This window comes from Corvus hawaiiensis, chromosome 21 (genome assembly GCF_020740725.1).
Source record: "Corvus hawaiiensis isolate bCorHaw1 chromosome 21, bCorHaw1.pri.cur, whole genome shotgun sequence".
NCBI classification, from domain to species: domain Eukaryota; kingdom Metazoa; phylum Chordata; class Aves; order Passeriformes; family Corvidae; genus Corvus; species Corvus hawaiiensis.
Genome location: NC_063233.1, coordinates 6,424,149 through 6,441,961, shown reverse-complemented (window position 1 = coordinate 6,441,961; position 17,813 = coordinate 6,424,149). Strand labels below are relative to the sequence as shown.

General features: G+C 50.2%; 1 protein-coding gene across 1 annotated transcript in view; it reads right to left on the bottom strand.

Annotated features, from left to right (window-relative positions):
• MEGF9 (multiple EGF like domains 9) overlaps positions 1-17,813 on the bottom strand; it is a 50,173-nt gene that overhangs the window by 12,260 nt on the left and 20,100 nt on the right. The window contains exons 2-3 of the mRNA XM_048325987.1: positions 14,765-14,957; positions 794-933 (exon numbers count right to left, since the gene is read on the bottom strand). Of these exons, the coding sequence (XP_048181944.1) occupies positions 794-933; positions 14,765-14,957 (333 nt within the window). The remainder of the gene's footprint in view (positions 1-793; positions 934-14,764; positions 14,958-17,813) is intronic.

Here is a 17,813-nt window from a genome sequence, read left to right as displayed (position 1 = left end):
TTTCATGGGCTCTGCCTCTATGCCAACAAATTTTGCAACACTACTTTTAATTATTACCCCTTTCTAAGCTCCTGGATAAATATTACAGAACTGCTTTTCAGCCTGGATGTTTTGAGGAGAATTTGGATTTTGGAGTGAGTGCTGCGGCTGAAGTAGGTGTTGCGCAGGCAGTCCCATAACAGTGCTCCTCCAGGATCTCTCCTTCCAGTCAAGACTGGAAAGCAATTGGGCTCCCCCTGCCCCCCCCATAAGCTGTTCAAGCACAGGTGCCTCAACATTTGCACTCCATCAACATCTGTCTGAGAGACAGTCAAAGAAATAATCAAGGAAAATGAACAAGGCCGATTTATAAAAAGTGGGCAATATTAATTAGGTGCTGCCAGTTTTTACCAGCTCTAATCCTGTTACCTGTGGCTGCAAGTCCCCTTACGTCAGTGCCAGCACAGTATATGTTTCCAGGTAAACAGCAGTTAAACAAAAGCTCTTTAAAAGTCCATGCTGTGTGTTTGTGTAAGTGCAGAGAACAACAGAGCCCCAATTTCTGATACAGGCTGCTGAATTAAGGCTCTGCACTGCAGCCTGGGCTAAAGCACACTGCTTTCACTGCCTTCCTTCAAAGGAGACCAGCTCCAACCTCGCATTTCCATTTCAGATTTAAGATTTCAGGTATGCAAGGTAGAAAGATGTAGATGAAGGGGATACGAGCAGAGCGTGCCGAATGAGAACAGAAAAATCATAGACAGAAGGGGCAGGTGAAGTCTGCACCCCCATGGTCACAAGAGGACATCATCACCTGTTGAGTTGTCGCAGGTTTGGGAGTGGTTGTTGCACTGGCAGGGCTCACACGTGGCTTCATTAAACCTGTAGTAGCCCTCACTGCACCGGTCACACTTCAGGTCCGTGACACCAACTTTGCACTGGCACTTCCCAGAGCTGCAGAGGGAAAAACAAACAGTGAGATCTGGCTGTGCTGGGAGGTATCCAAGGTACAAACCTGCAGGCAGGATTTTGGATTCCCTTTCTTCCTTTCTGCTGGAAGCAGGACATGAAACCCAGGGGCAACCATTTCCAAAAAGTGATAGGGAGTTCAAGAAAGGACGAGTGTCTGCCAAGCCAGTTGCCCTGACAGCAATTTCCAACCAGGCACCAGAAATCATTGCTCATTCTAGAAAGCCTTGGCCCAGAGCCATCCCCTTGCATCAGCCCCAGCAGATGCTCTGACAGCCCTTCTGGAGTCCCTGCTCCACCGAGCACCTGCACCAGCCCTGGGTACTGCAGGACACTGGTACAGCCATGGTCACTGTGCCTGAACAATCCCAGAGCACCCACGTGGATCATCCTCTCCCCTCCACATCAGTGCTGAGCAGCACCTCCCAGATTTTCATGTGAGTAGACAATTCCCTGCTCACCACCTGCTCTCCTGGCTCCCCTGGGAGCTGGGGCAGTAGCTCATGTGTTCTGCTTGGCTCCAGCCAGGGCAGGTGTCAGCCACCTGCACTCCCTCCACTTCTCCTCCATGATCCCATTTATCCCTTCCACACAACATCTCCATGGACACTTGGGCAAGGCCCCTCTCTCTAGCTGAATTCTACCCAGTAAAGCCAGGGAGAGACAAGAGAGGGTTCTCCCTTCCCTAGCAGAGGCTTCCACTCCAGCTGACCCCAGCCAGGAGCTGTTTACTTGGGCACAGCGTGACTGCAGGAGCACTGCACTGTGAACACAGAGGGCATTGCTGGTGGCTGCCATGAGCAAATACCAGGAGCTATAAAAAGCAAAGGTTACCCTCATTCCATTGGCTTTCCATGCTACTCTCTCCACACAGAGGCTTCCAACCCTTTGCTTTCATAGGAGACTTTATACACTGGCAGCATTTAGCTCAAGTCTCAGAGGAATCACAAGAATGGATAAAATGCTCCTTCCCATCCAGCCCCGGGCATAGCCACTACTGGAGGTGGCTCATCCCACCTGCACACCAGTAAGAGCCAAGCCAAGGGACAGCGAGCACCCAGTGCCTCTGCACATGCTCGAGAGCCCTGGGGTGACCTGCAGGAACCCCCAGCCTTGCCTGCTGCAGGGAACCAGGACAGCAACACAAATAAACAGCATTTGGTCCACTCCAGGTGATGGATTTATCTGCAGCCACAGCAGAGGAGGTGATACCACCTACAGACAGCCCTGCACATGCTGGATCATTCTCTTAGCTCTCCCCTGTATAACCTCCACCCTGTTCAAACACCTTTTAAATACCTCTGAAATACCTTTTAAAGTCAGCATTTCAGGGCTCACTGTGCCTGCACAAAGCTCATCCATTGTTCCCCCTCTCCTCCTGGGAAGAGTGAACAAGGTACAATTTGCTCCTAAAAGCCTCCAGAAAAATCTGCTGATTAAAACTAATAGATGTTTGATGCACTGTTGATGTGTTGCTTTTAATTAAAATGCAGTAGATTGCAATGTTTTGGGCAAAGACATTGCTTCTGTTAGAAATTAGCATAATTCAGTATTTCTGTTGATTGTTTGTTTGCTTGCCAAAGGAAGAGGAACTACTCACCAAAATATGGACCTCAGCCCAAGGGGCTACACAATTAAATAGTTGCAGAATCTGAAATCTCAGGCATATTTAATGGCCTGATTACAAGAAGAAGAAAGGAATACCATGTTTCCTCGCTCTCCAGGCCATTATCTGAAAGTGCAGCAGGCAGATGCAAAATTCAAAGGCGTGCTGGTAAGCAGCTCAGTATGTTTGGCTGGTAAGCAGCTCAGTATGTTTGACTTTTAAAGAGCTTTTCACAAGACCCAACATTAATCCAAATGTTGTCACAGTGTTTAAAATAAGCGCAAACAAAAAGCAGCTTGTTATTATTTGCTCCTGACTGCTACTGCTATTCCTGTAAGAGGGCAGGGACAGGCAGGGAAAAGCATGTGCTATGGAGAGCAAAATCTGATATTTAGCCTGAAAACACATCTTTTGGGGATGCACCATATGAGCAGGGCTTTGTAGGACCAGGCATTTAAGCTACATCATCTTCACCCTCCCTCGCTTCCTCTTGGAGTTCAGAGAGCTCTGTTTGACTACCTCCTGTCTCTGATCCAGCCTTTTTCTCAATGGCACCCTCCTCTTTCTCCCTGCTTCCACCCAGACTCCCACTTCATTTCTTTCAAGGAGGTTTATTTCCCCAATGACCCTGCTAGAGCTCAATTCAGCATTTTGGGGCACAGTCCCTTGATTTTACTCATTAGCTTAGAAATAACAGGAAAGGAAGCTTTTTTTTTTTTTTTAAAGAAAAAAAATACTTTTGGAAAGTTTGGTTTGAATGCCTCTTGAGCAGACCTTTTCTCAACATGTTACACATGGCACAGAGCCAAGTCTTGCATGTGCAAGAATTAAATCACTCAGCAAATATAAAGCTTTGCCTGTGGTCATTGCTTCCACAGAATAAAGCCCCCTTACAACACTCCTTTTTATAGCTCCAGCCCAGAAAAGTCTGTCTGACACTTTTTAAAGCAAAGGTCAATGATATAAATGCATTGAAACCACAAAAAAAAAAATCCTGTTAACAGACCAATTGTGCCCATAAAAATCCAGAAATTTGAAAGAAAAGACCCACAGTTTAATACTTGCACAGTGAGAATGAAACTGGATTTTGAGTGTCAGCCAGGAATTTCTTTTTGGGGGGAAGGAGGGGAACAAGGGGGATGGGAAAAGGGAAGTGTTTTGATGCAGTAACATCAATTACTGAACTCCATTTCAGATGATGATTAACCCCTCTGAAGCCAGCCAATGTTTAGCTCTCACAAAGAATTGACACAAATATGTGTTGGGATAAAACCAGGCTTCCAGTAACCAAAGTCTCCTGCCAGAATTGGTTTCTACCAGATATTTATGAATATACTCACTCTGGAGACCATGTAGGTGGTGTGTATCACCATCACATCATCCATCAACTTTACAGATGTTTCCTACTGATTAAAACCATCACCAGCACACAAGGCACTGGCAGAAGGAGCAGGCTGTGACTGCTGGTCAGGGCACAGCCCCATCCAAGGCTTGGTTCCAGCACGGAATGATCTGACCCTACGGGGATGAGGCCCACACACCAAGTTTGGGACCTGGTAGGAGCTCGTTCACCTGATCACCCTCATCCCTCAGGTTCTGTGTTCTGCCTCAGGAGCAGCTCGATGCCTGCACGGAGACAGCCTGAGGCTGGACTAGGACACAGCCACCCTGGGCAGCAGCATTCCCACAGACATGGGGCAGGGCGGTGTAAATAAAAGCAAAATATTGGGGCAGGGGACAGCCTCCACCCCAAAATATGCTGGCAAAAGCCAGTCTGGCTTCATTTCCAGTCCCCACAGCTCCCTTCCACTCCTCTCAAGGGGAAAGAGCCACAGGATCCCGTCACTTGCCAAGTGATTTGTGCCACTGGTGTCAACCAGATGTTCCCTGAGGTGGGATTTTACACAGGACTGCAGCTTTACAGGTACAGAAGTCAAGGTGACACATCAGAGACACCTCAGGCCTCCCCTGGATACTGGTAAAGAGGAGGACTGCAGACAGTTTCACCCCACTTGGAAGTGTCTCAAGAGCAGGGCACAGAGCATCCTGCAGATGATTTTCAGCCAGGTCTGGTGGCTCAGGAAGGACGTGATGAGAGGATGGACTTGGGAGCTTGGGCAATGCCCTCCCCTTGCACTGCTCAGCACAGACTGCACAGGACCTCAAGGCCTCATCACAAGGGGGGAAAAAAGCATTGAAGTATCTGTGATCTGAGACAGACCACAATGTGCAGTCACATCTGCAAGGGGTCTCCACTCCTCCTCCACAGAAACATCTTGATTTTAACAGGGACATGACAAGATGAATGGGAGGATGAAGGACCATGGCCCTAGGGGCTGTTGGGAGACAAGCTGTGCAGAGTTAATGGTCTAACAGGAAACTCTTCAGCAATCTCTAATCATTTCTTTTCTTTTTTTTTTTCCCCCAAGGAGGAGGAAGGGAGAAATTAATTTTGAATATATTCCCAGACACCAGAAAAGCCTGGATGCCCCAGTCAGAGCTCAGTGTGTTGGTCTGGCACGGCCCGGGTTTTTGGAAGCAGGGGAGAGCCACCGAAATAGCTTCTGTGAGAAGCTGCTGGAAGCTTCCACTATGTCCAACAGAGCCAATCTCTGCTGGCTCTGAAGATGGACACGCTGCTGGCCCAGTTAGAGAGGTTGGTAACCCTCTGTGATGCCACATTTAAGAAGGAACTCAAACAGCACACGTGCAGTTTTTTCCAGGGGCAGTGAGCCGCCGCCGCCCCGGGGCGTTCTGGCCGGCCCGTGGCCATGTGCTGCTGTGGCCACCACCATCTCGGTGTGGCCTGCGGCGAGCTCTGCCTGCCTGGCTGCCCCTAGCCAGGCCACACCGTGGGCAGAAGGGCAGGGGTGGCAGTGGTGGCTTCTCCTTCCCAGTGCCCCACGTGAGGAGAGGCTTTAAATAAGCTGGCACCACGGCGGCTGCCACTGCCCACGTGGTGGCAGCGGGGCCGGCAGCAAAAACACGGCGAGCGATTCCCCCACGCGGAACCCAGACAAGATCAACCTCGGTGCTGCGGGATGCTGCAAGAATCTTTGAATTAGTGAAAACTGGTTTGCAATGGTACCTATGGGCAGCAGTTTTTCTTTAGATAGAGAAGAGGAGGAAGTAAAGACATGTAAGAGAACAACATGGCGGCACCAAGGTCAGTGGAAAAACGGGGAGGAGGTGCTCCAGCCATCAGGGCCAAAATTCTTCTCAAGCTGTGGTGAGGACCACGGTGAAACAAACTGTCCCCCTGTAATCTATGAAGTCCATGGGGGATGCAGAGATCCATTCACAGCCCGTGGGAAAAGTGCTCATGCTGGAGCAGGTAGATGCCAGAGAAAGCTGTAATCCAGTGGGAAACCCAAATAGAGAGAAAGAGGGCCCTTGCTTCCAAACTAGAGCAGCCTATCCTTAAAAGACTGCACCCCGTGGATGAGTGACCCATGCCACAACAGTTTTGGGAAGACTGTTTGTCCATGGGAGGGACTCACGTTGCAACAATTTTGACAGGACTGCTGCTCGTGAGATTGGAGCCACACTAGAGAAGTTCACAGAGAACTGTCTCACATAGGAGGGACCCCATGGCACAGCAGAGGAAAGACTCCTCTCCCTGAACGAACAGGAGAAAGATCTCAGGTGATGAACTTACCAAAACCCCCATGCCCTGTCTCCCTGCGCTGTCGTGGGAAAGAGGGAGAGGCTGGGGGGGAAAAGAGGTGTTTTAAAGGCTTGTTTTACTTCTCATTATCCTCCTCTGACTCTTAATAATAAATTTACCTTATACCTTTAAATTTGAACCGGTTTTGCCCTTAGCCTTTCCTCCCAGTCCTTATCTCAACTCATGAGCCCTTCATTATTTTTTTTTCCCACTGTAGTAGAAGAAGGTGAGCAAACAGCTTTTGTGGATGCCTGGTGTTTGGCCAGTGTCAAAGCATGACACCCAGGGACTGCTTGGCCATGTCAGACCCAGCCAAAGCAGCACAGCACCAAGCTCTTGTGCCTTTATTTTCAGAACATATGAGATTGGTAAGATTTTGGGGTAGAGTCAGAGAGGAGGGAGCTTACATGGGTCTCAGAAACCAGGGCATGCCCTGCAGATGAGCCATGCAAAACCTACAACAAGAGTTTTGCCAAATACACTTACTGTCTTCACCTTGAAGCACAGAGCACACACCTCCACCCTGCACAGCTCAGCATCTCCCCAGACCAGCCCCAGGAGAGCTGGGGAGGGGCACACTGCCCTGAGAAAGAGGAAAGTGAGTGCTACACCAGCTCGTCCCTGGGCATCTCCAGGTGACATCTCCAGCTTCAACTGTGCCCTGTCCCTTTTCCCTTGGAAACCCCCAATGACAGCAGTGCCCATCACTCATCCCTGGAGGTGTCCCTGGAACAGGCACAATTAACAGTAGTGACAGCACTCTGTATGAATTAGGGAAATCACGTTGAACTACGAACATCTGTAAAACAAACCCCATGAAAAGGCTTTGTCACACTTTGATGGGATAAAACAAAAGGATTCTGCACAAGATTAGGAGGATTCAGAAGAGATGTCTCTAAAAATGGTGCGTTCCTCCAGCGAGCCAGGCTCCTTTAGTGCTGACTTCCTGTGATATTTGACAGCAGACAGGGGATTAATCTCTCTTACGCTTTCCTGGGCAATGTGGAAAAGTTAACATTTGAAATCTAAATGCTGCAAGACACTTTGGTGGGAAAACCAATGCTGTTAACACACAGAATCACAGAATCATTCAGGTGGAAAAGGCCTCCAAGATCATCGAGTCCAACTTTTGACTGATCATCACCAGAGCACTGAGTGCCATGTCCGATTTGTTGAACACCTCCCGGGATGGGGACTCTACCACCTCCCTGGGCAGTCCCTTCAAATGCTTCACAACCCTTTCCATGAAAAAATTCTTCTGATGTCCAACCTAACCTCCCCTGCTGCAGCTTGAGGCCATGTCCTCTCATCCTGAGGATACCAAGAACCCTCACAGCCCACATGCTGACTTTTCTGTGGGTCAATTATTGGAATATCAGCATGTGGGGAAGGGGAGAGCAGGAAAAAGCCCCACACTGGGTTTCTCCTCCCTGCTCCCTCAGCTCAACCCAAAGCCACTGGCGGCCGAGGTGGCTCTGTGGGAGAGTCAGGGGGGCCAGGGCCAAGCCCTGCACCGGGCGCCTGCTCTGAGCCCCTTTGTGGAGGGCACAAGAAGCGGAGCTTTATGGGGGCCAACACTGGGCCATTGTGTGCCACATTCCTCGCTCCGTGCTGGGGGACGGCAGCTGTTTGTAGGGCAGCTCTCGACGGAGCAGGGACACTTCACAGCTCTGAAAGGCCACTCTGTAAATGTCAGAGGGCCACCTTGTCTGGCCATCGCCACCTCCGCAGCCCCAGCTCCCCCGTGAGGGAAAGCCAGGAATCTCCAGCCAGGACTGTGGAAAGTGAGGAATCTCCAGCCTGTGCGGTCTCCTCCAGGGAAGGAAGGAAGCAAAGGAAAGTCTACATTGACCCTGGGGAGGGAGGTTGGATGGGGTCCTCTACAGTTCCATGAGCAAAAGCCTCCACTCACTGCAAAATCAACCTCAGCTGGCGGGTCCTGGTTTCCCAGAGTAACCTCTGGGGATCATGGCAGTGCAGGGATGGGACAGGGAACCTCAATGCAGAGAAGGACATATCAATGGGGATGGCAGGGAGATGGGGCTGGTCCCCACCGAACACATCAGTTTTGCCCAAAGTGGTCCCTCCATCCCCCAGACCTCTGTTGGTGCCTCTGCTCAGACAGCAAAAGGAGACTAAGGGTACAAGCAGTGCCTGAAGTACACACTGGGCACCACCCCCCAACCAGAATTTAGCCACAAAAGCTTAAACAGTTGAGCCAGTATTTCTTTTTGAGGGCAGTCAGTGTTTGCCAGAGCAGCAAAGTTTGCAATAGACAACACAGGAATGGCAAAGCCTGCTGGAAGATCCACAAAATAACAGGATTTCTGAGAAGCCATAATTACCATAGGAGAGATGATAACAATCCACCTTTCCCTGCTGCTGTGTCCAGTCACTCATTCATTTCCCAGTCCTGTCTGCAACTGAATAAAAATGGGTTCAGGTACCTTTACCTTCTTGGGGGGGGAGAGAGGAGGAGAACTGATCAGATGTAAAGGATGTGAGAGGCTGGAATAGGGGAGAGATTTAGATAATTAAAGCATGCAGAAAAATAGCCTTTAACACAGTATTCTTCTGCTTTTCTGAGGTCCACGTGTAATAATTTCTGCTACAAAACAAGATCTGTTCTCTGCAGAGTGATGCTGACAAGGCATTACTGGGAGATAATGAGCCACTGGTTGTGCTCATCCGATCTATAAAAGGGAGAGCAGTCTTTTTAAAGGGAAAAGGGGGGTTTGTCTGGTTTTGGGGGGTTTTTAAAGCACAAGTCCTTGAGGATTTCAGCTCCCAAGATCACATCTCCAAAGGGGAGCAGTGCCTGATGTGGTTTACTGGACTGCTAAAATACAGCAGAATGGAGAGACACATCCCACGCAAAGAAGAGACATTTCAGAAGTGTGATGACACTCTGCAGACAGACAATGAAGATTTTATCTATGCAAAACAAGAACTCCATCAGTTCCCCCAAATAACCTCCAGGGTCTGGGATGGCCAGCAGCCCTGCAGGCTGGTGAAGCTCCACAAAAACCTTGAATTTCAATGGACCTGCATTTCCTGACCACTAAAACAACCCCACCAAATTCTGCCTCACATGAGATGTGTCCAGACTGCCACACCAGGCTGCCTCCCCCAGTCTCTTTGCATCTTTCCACATCCCACCAGCTCCCCAATCCCAGTGTGTGGCTCTCCCTGCCCAGCTTCCCAAGCTCCCTCAGAACCTCCAGCACTTATTCAAAGGCCTCAACAAAGCACTTTGTCCAGTGCTGCTGACCTTACCCTCACCAGCCAGGCTCTTGCAAATCCCCACGAGCTGGGGTCACAAGATCAGCCTCTCCACATAGAATCCCACCACAAAGGCAGCACACAGGGATGGCCACTGCCCTCCCTGCTCAGCCTCGCAGCATCCCTGCTCCAGGGGACAGCCATGTACAGATGCTCCCAGGGACGCTCTGCCTCCATTCTTTTTAATATGAACACAAAGCCTGAGGTCCCCTTGAGGGGGGAAAAGCATGTCTGAATTAACACTTGGGCATTTATATGTGTGTGTTAGTATTTTTTTTCACTGGAAATGAGTGACGGGAGCTCTCTCTCACAAGACTTATGCCAAGCCTGCAGCACAAGCCATGCAGGAGTTAGGATCACAGGGCTGTCTCTGTAGCCAGCAGTAAGGAAAGGCTGCTGGATCAGCAAAGGAGCAGAGCACTACACCCTTGAGCATAGGGTTTCAGCCCACAGCAACCAAAGAAGACCAGACATCACCTCCAAGCTGTCTGCTGGAGCTTCTGCTTCCCACTGCCCTTCTACTTGTGGGGAAACTGAGGCAAGGGCAGAGGCAGCAACTTAAATTGATCCACAGACCCCAGTTGAACAGGCACTAGGGACAATGGCAGCATATATGTATGTTTAGTTTAGAGCTTTTTAAGGGAACTGGAAAAACGTAACCCAGTTTAGATGGTTAACCTGGGTTTAGGTAAACCATATGGCAAAGCCATGTCAGGGAAGGCTTAGGCTGGATACCAGGAAAAGGTCCCTCCCCCAGAGGGTGTTGAGCACTGGAAAAGGCTCCCCAGGGAATGGTCACAGCCCTAAGGCTGCTAGAGCTCCAGAAGCATTTGGACAATGCTCTCAGGCACAGGGTGGGATTGTTGGGGTGTCTGTGCAGGGCCAGGAGCTGGACTGGAGGATCCCTGTAGGTCCCTTCCAGCTCAGAATACTCTGTGATCCTTAAAACACCCCACAGCAGCCACAGCTCTCCTCTTGTTCACTGTCACAGGTACTGGTGCATTACTTTTTTTCCCTAGAACCAGGACAAGTTTAAAAACACAAAACCTCCTAGGGAAACAGGGAATTGAGGGCTGAACTCTTCTGCCTGGCAGCAGCATCTCATAGCAGCATCTCTGCTTCACAGCTCCACTCCCCCATTCACATCCCAAACCCACAGGAGCACCCACACAGGGACAGCTGCTCGTGGGCTAAACATGCTGCCTCCATGGCTGCAGGAAAGGAAAAGCCACAGACACCCAAGTGCTGGGCTAGGAAAAGTTGGGATAAACACCTCACAGGAGGTAAATCAAGGTCAACCCTCCTGCAGATGAGCTGGGTCACACTGGGCTGCCCAGGGCCAGCGTTTGCAGTCCCACGTGGGGATGGGCAGTGCTGCCAGCAAGGTAAAAATAAACCAAAAACTGCCAAGTCATCTGCTGTCTCCTGCTCCCCAGGAGGGGGATGCTGCCTCATCCAGGCTGGCTTCATCCTGCCTGCAGTCCTGGTCCTTCAAATCACTCAGCCAGAGGACAGGTTTACATGGAGAATTAGCTCAGTGTGTGTTGGAAGAGCTGTGCCTGCACAGCTCCTCACACCAGGGCATGAGGGCTGCAGACCTAAAAGCCTCCTCAAACCAAGCCTCTTTCTTTCCCCTCCCCCTCTTCATCCCAGGGCTGCTGTTCTGGCTCACCCTGCCATGACTCAGCTGGGGACATGGGTGGCACTTTGGGCAAAGCTGCACAGGGTGCAGAGGGCCAGAAACACTGTGAAGAGCCCCAGTGCTCCCACTGCTGCCCTGGCTATTGGCACTGGAGACCATCAACCCCAGCCCACTCCTGCTGCCTCTGCCTTGGCTCCCTGCCCAGCCTTAAGGGAGCAAGAGATGAGAGTTCAGGCACAGGACTCTGCTCACATGAAGGAAAAAAGGAAAAATAATTGTACAGGGGTGCAAGGCTAGGAGATGTGGGCTGGCCAGCCTGGGCATGGTGACCTTCTCCAGCAGCACTGATCACCTTCAGTCCTCCACCAGGCTGGGAGGTTCTGGTTTCCTCAGAGGACACACAGCACAGCCTTCAACTCAAGGGGCCCAAAAGATGGTGAGAGATGCAGCTGGTGGGGGCAGCTCTTGGCTGAGGCTACATCAGCATGGGCTGAGGCTGCTACCAGGCACCCTCCCCACTCTGTCACTGTCCCAGAGCTCTGCAGCAGGAACACAGCCCTTCCAGCTCAGCCCGTGCACCCACATGAGTCACCGTCCTCATTCTCCACTACTCTGACCTTGACCACGGCCCTTGAAACTTCAGCTTCTTTCTCCACCCTTCCTCTATGGACTGTGAACACTTCCAGGCCACAGCTATCTTTAGCAAGCATCTGCACAGCATCCAACCCAAAGAAATGTGGTTTTTTCTGAGGTTTCTAGGCGTTAACCGCAGCAGGGACAATTTACTCCCCCTCTCCAAGATGTGTCAGCCCTCTCTGAGAAGCTCAAGATTCCATCCAGCCCCACAGCAAGCTCCAGCTTGAGCCACACACAGCTTTTCATCTAACAAAAAAACCACCCAAACCAGGGCACAGAAATCCTCTACCATCCCACAGAGGGATCTTTGTGGATCTTCCTGGATAATCAAATTTAAACCACCACCAAAACAGACCTTTGATTAGCAGCCATGGAGCCCATTCATAGCGACAGCATGTCAGGTCAATGTTCACTCCCAAAATCAACTCTGTGCCTTGGGAAAGGGAATTTTTTAATTTTTATTTGATGGTCTGCATTTGAGGTCTAGTTAATAAGCAGGGGACTTGGGTTGCCATCTGGCCAGCCCGAGAGTGTGCTGAGAAATAATACTAATAATCATCCTATGATTAAAAGGCACTTTTACAAAAGCCTAGGTGAGCTGACTGAAACCTAAGAGGCATCTTTGTGTGCCCTGAGGGCTCGGCCTTCGGGTACTTTGCCCCTCCAATCAGCCACCCTTAAAAAGGGTCAGAGTCTAAAATCTCTGCTGCTGTTTCACCCGGAGCCCCATTGGAACAGCTTTCCTCTGAAGCCCTACACAGGAATTCACTTGTGCAAGTCAAGCTGGGCTGGTGCTTTATTAAATAAATAAATAGTACAGCTTACAGGATTTTCCATGTCAACAAAACAGTAGCTGGTTGCTGGTATTGGGCAATGCCTGCGTGCCTCATCCCGAGCAGAGACTGCCCGAGGGACACGCACTGCTCCTCCAGGGACTCCTCAGCAGCCACCCAGGGCTTCCAGCAAGAGAGCCAAAAATCCCATTCCAGGATTCACACACACATTTCCCTGCAATGCACAAGAGGCTCTCCCACCCATCAGGACAGATCCCACTGCAGGGATGCACCCCATCCCTGGTGCCTGCCCCTACCCATCCCAGCTGCAGACAGGCAGGAGCTGTGCCCAGCCCTGGTGCCCACTCTAACACAACAGAAACAAGGGGAGCATCTGCCCTTGCTGGGATTTGTGTCCCACTCCATTTTCCAATACACATCACTGCCCATCTTGCAGCCATTCTGATGCCTCCAGCCCTACAACACAGACAACTGACCTATTTTCCTCGTTTTGAACACCCAGGGGTCATCTCCATCTGCAGCAAACCCCTCTGAGCCAGGAAGAGAAACAGAGCGATCTCTGTTAGCAACATCCCCCCTCCCCAAATCTCCCTCCACATCTTGCCCTGTGCTGTCTCTTCTAAATGTCTGAGAATGAGCATCTCCCACATCCCTCAAGGCTGTGAAATGGTGCTGAGGAGAGGCTGGGGAGGTCCCTGCTGTTTCTGGCTCCACCTCCACCTTATTCTCCTTCACAACTCAGAGTATCCCACCTGAAGCTCCCAAGGGCATTCCTTGGCTCGCCCCATGCAGTGAGACATGGGGAGACACCACACATGTCCATACTTCACCCACTGCCCAGTGACTCAGAGCTGGGGCAAGAATGCTCCCTTCCAGTTAACCCAGTTGCTCCAGCAACTGCTTTCCCTCTTCTCCCAGCTCTTAAAGATAAGATTTGCCCCATCTGCCTTTCTGCCCAATTTGCCGTTATAGTAGATCTGACCAAAATCACACTTTCCATTCTGTGGCAAACCCTGGTGATTCCAGCCACATCTTCCCATACCTAAAGCAACCACTGAAGAAAAAAAAAAAAAAAAAAGTGGAAAAACTTCACACTTTCCACCCCCAAGAATCACTCTTTTAGTAAGAAGGTCACTCTCCTCAATTGGAGCGTTACTTTTAAGTTCCGAATTGTCAGAGCTTATGCAAGCAGAAAAATGCAGCATTGAAACAGAAAGGAAGGACATCAACAGAGGGTTTGGGCATTTGGGAAAAGATAATATATAAAGTAATTACAGGCAGCATGTCCCTGCAGAGCATTTTGACTCTGACTCAGCTCCTGCCCTGGCAGGGAACTGCAGGTGGCTGAGCCCAGACCAAACCCTAGAAGACAATAAGGCAGCAGGAGCCTGGGAAGGCTGGAAGCTGCTGCAGGGTGCTTGCTGAGGTCTCCTCCAAGGAGAGACTTTGAAACTTGCTGTCCCCATGAGCACAAGCTGGAGACCCAATGGGTCAGGCTGCTGCTCAGTCTGATCTTGCATGAATAGAGATCCCCTCAACTCAGCCACAGATCTCTAATGGCTGACGGATCACCGCTTGGAAAATAACTGCATGCCAGCTTTTACAAGGCAAGATGGGGTGGGTGAGGTGAAATGAAGAGGAACACATTCATTATACAAGAGCTCCAAGCATCAGCTCTGGTGACTGTAAACACCAGGCAAGGCAGGAGCCGACTCTGCTGTTGGGCTGCCGCTTCCACCCCAATGCTCAGCAAGGGCAGAGCACAAAGCTTTGCCTGCCTCTGGCAGAAAACCTATCCCTTTGGAAAATAAACCTCTCCAAAGCCCCCATGCTCCACCCCAGCCTCCACTTCCCTCCCAGCTCAGGCGTGAAGGCAGCCCTGCCCGACAGGTACTAACAGATGCACAAGGCATTAGGAGAGGTTCTGCTTCCATGCGACTCTGAAACACAAGTCAACTCCCTTGGGGGCTGCCAGGGCTTTTGCCACAGCCACGATATTTTTATAATTGAGCTCTTGAAAGATGAAGAATAATCTTCATGAATTGTTATAAGATCAGCTTCCTTCCTGCTTATTTTTTTTCTTTTAAACACCAGCACAGATGACAAGACCCACTCTTGCCCCAAACCCAAAACACACCAAATTCCGACACCTTGCGCACAGACCCCCGGGGATGCCTGGCATTACTCACTGGTCACACTGGTCACTGGTGGCTCCGGTGGGACTGCAGCCGCAGGGCTGGCACCGCTGGCTGCCCTGCTCGGGGAAGAAGCCGCGGGCACAGCTGTGGCACTGCGGCCCCGTGTAGCCTGCCAGGCAGTGGCACTGCCCCGTCGTGCGGTTGCATTCGATGCTGCCCACGGAGCTGCAGTTGCACAGGTCTCCTGCAAGGGAAAGAGAAACAGAGCCATGGAATCACAGAACTGCAGAATGGTTTGCGTTGGAAGGGGCCTTAAAGCCCATCTCATTCCAACCTCCTTGCTGGGGGATGAGACACGTTCCAGGTTGCTCCAAGCCCCGTCTAACCTGGCCTGACACTTCCAGGGATGTGGCAACCACAGGTTCTCTGAGCAACCTGTGCCAGGGCCTCACCACTCCCGTTGCATACCCCCATCATCACTGTAAGGATGATTTTTGCTTTGAAATGTTGAGATGATAGGAAGAAAACCACATTGGGAGCACCCTGGGGTTTGAAACACAGCAGTTCATGCTTGAAGTCTCTCCAAAGAAGAGCTACAAGGTTACGGGTATAACTACCTAAAATACATCTATACATAGCTGTATACAATGTCTTTATGTATATACACACACCTATCCACCCTCATGGTTGTCTGACTCCAGGAGCTGACAAGCACTAACTGTGTAATATCAGGATTAAATCAGCAACAGGTTACAAAATCATTAATTCTAAGAGCCTCCATTCCACACCACTGGAACACCCCGATTTACCACAGAACACACACTGACACAACAAACTGGCAGCAGCATCTCCCACTCCTGGAAAAGGGATACAGAATCCCCTGAAAATCTGCCCCCAAGGGGGCACCAAGCACATGAAAATGACTTTAAAAGCTGTGGTAGAGCTGAAGGCAGGACAAAGACCTCCACCACCTAAAACACAGCACCTTCAGCCCTGTGGTGAGAGCAGATGGCTCTGGGGACCCAAACATGGTCTTTGGGGACACTCTATATTTCCAGGGGTGCCGGAAAGCATGCACTGAACAGCTGCTTTTTTAAGAGAGAAGCAAATCTTTTGATCAAGTGATGAATTCCCAGTCCCCCTGCACGTTATTTCTCATAATACTTTAAAGCCCCAAATGCACTGAAGAGAACAGCCTCTCCCTGGCAATTTGTTTCTGCCAAGAGCTTTATCTCTGTTCTTTCATTGCAAAATATTTAGTGCCTTAATAATTTAAAGTCTTTTTCTGCCAAGACTGAATTATAAACAAGGATTATTTGCAGAAATAGTGCATAAAGCATTGGGGGCTTTACACAACTGCTGGTGTTTGTTATTGCCTGAGAAGAGCCAGTGTTCAGGGCACTTCAGGGAGAGGGGAGAGGCCAGGTCCCCATCCCAAGAAAACTTAACTTAAAGCTCTTTTCCTTGTCATCCATGTTCTTCTAACACACAAAGAAATGTGAGTTATTTAGCTTTATTACTCCATCCTAGGATCCCCACAGAAGCCGTGTTGTCCCTGTACATACACCTGTGAAATTGCACCTAAATTTTCTTCAATCCAAACTATCAAATAGGACAAACACCTCAAGATCTGCAATTATCCACTTCAGCAGCCACTTCACATAACGAACTAAATTCCCAGCTCAATTATCCAAGCAGAACCATATCAATTTGGGCACTTGGGCTTCTCCCTGCCACCAGAACAGAAGCCACAAAAACTTGTTGAGCAAAAGCACTTCGGAGTTTGTCAAACACACATCAAAACAAATTTCCCTCACGTGTGGTGCCATTACACCTGCCAGACTTGATTAAGGAAAGAAAACAAGCATCGTGTCTGTTCTAACAGCATGGGAGGCACCGACAGGGCAGGCCCCACACAGGGGGATGAGCTACTCCATGTGGAAACCACCCTTGTGCTCCAGAAGCATCAAAGCCAGAGCCACCACCAGCTGCATGAGACCATCCTGACACTCCCTATGGATGACTGGATGAGGAGGGCAGGAGTGGGGTAGTGCTTGAGGATGGTCCCCATTGGCATGATCGAGCTCTGCCCCATCACTTATGCTCCAGCAGGATGGCAGCACTTTGAACAGGAATCTGACTTTGTAGCACTCACTGCTCTCCATCTGATGCTCCAGCCCATCAAAATTGCCCCAACTCAGGTTGGGCTCCACCTCAGCTGCCAAATTCAACAGCAACACAGACACCACTGCAATGCCAGTTCCCCAGGAAAGAGAGAAATGCTGCAATAATCCAAAATAACACTGGCAAAAGCAGTTTTTGCTTAGGAGGCTGGTGGAACCTGGTTCTGCTGGTGATGGGGGCAGGAGCCGAGACTGTCTGCTGTGAAATCACCCCGAGTGCATGATAATGCAACAGGACAGATCCAGAAGTTGTCTCCCAAAAGGGCTGATTCCTTGAAGACCCTACCTCCCCCAACCACCCCAGAGATCTTTGGGGAGGGATGGTGGTCTCAGGCAGGGGAACAGCATCACACACGGTACCTGCCCAGCCCGAATGCACCCAGCCCAGCTCACACATGGATGCAGCCCCAAGATGCCCTGGAGCTGTGTAGGTTGGGCAGTGGAGGAGATTCAGACAGCAGCACTGAAGTCTGGACTCCATCATATGGCACAGTGTCGAGGTCAAGGGCTGACACAAGGATGTACCAGACTATGAAAATCCCAGGCCTAATTTAAAGGACGCTTTGTTGTCCCCACGGCAGCTGGGTTACAGAAGGCGTGAATGGTCCTCAGCCAGAACGGGAACGTGATAATGAACATCTGCCCTGGACTCCAGGAACACAGCAAAGAGGATGAGCACTACAGAAGAAAATTAGGGAACATCGTCCTGGCTTCTGGCCAGAGCCTGGGTTTTTGGAGCCTTTATTCAGTTTTCTCAAGCCAATGTTTTGCTTTTGAAGATAACCTTCCAAAACACCTCACTGACAGCTTTTGTGAGGGCAAAGGAATGAACAGGGTGGATGAACCCCAGGGCAGTCCCACTCCAGACTGCACAGTCATGGTTGGAGGATTGTGTTGAGGTTGGGATAACACCATCG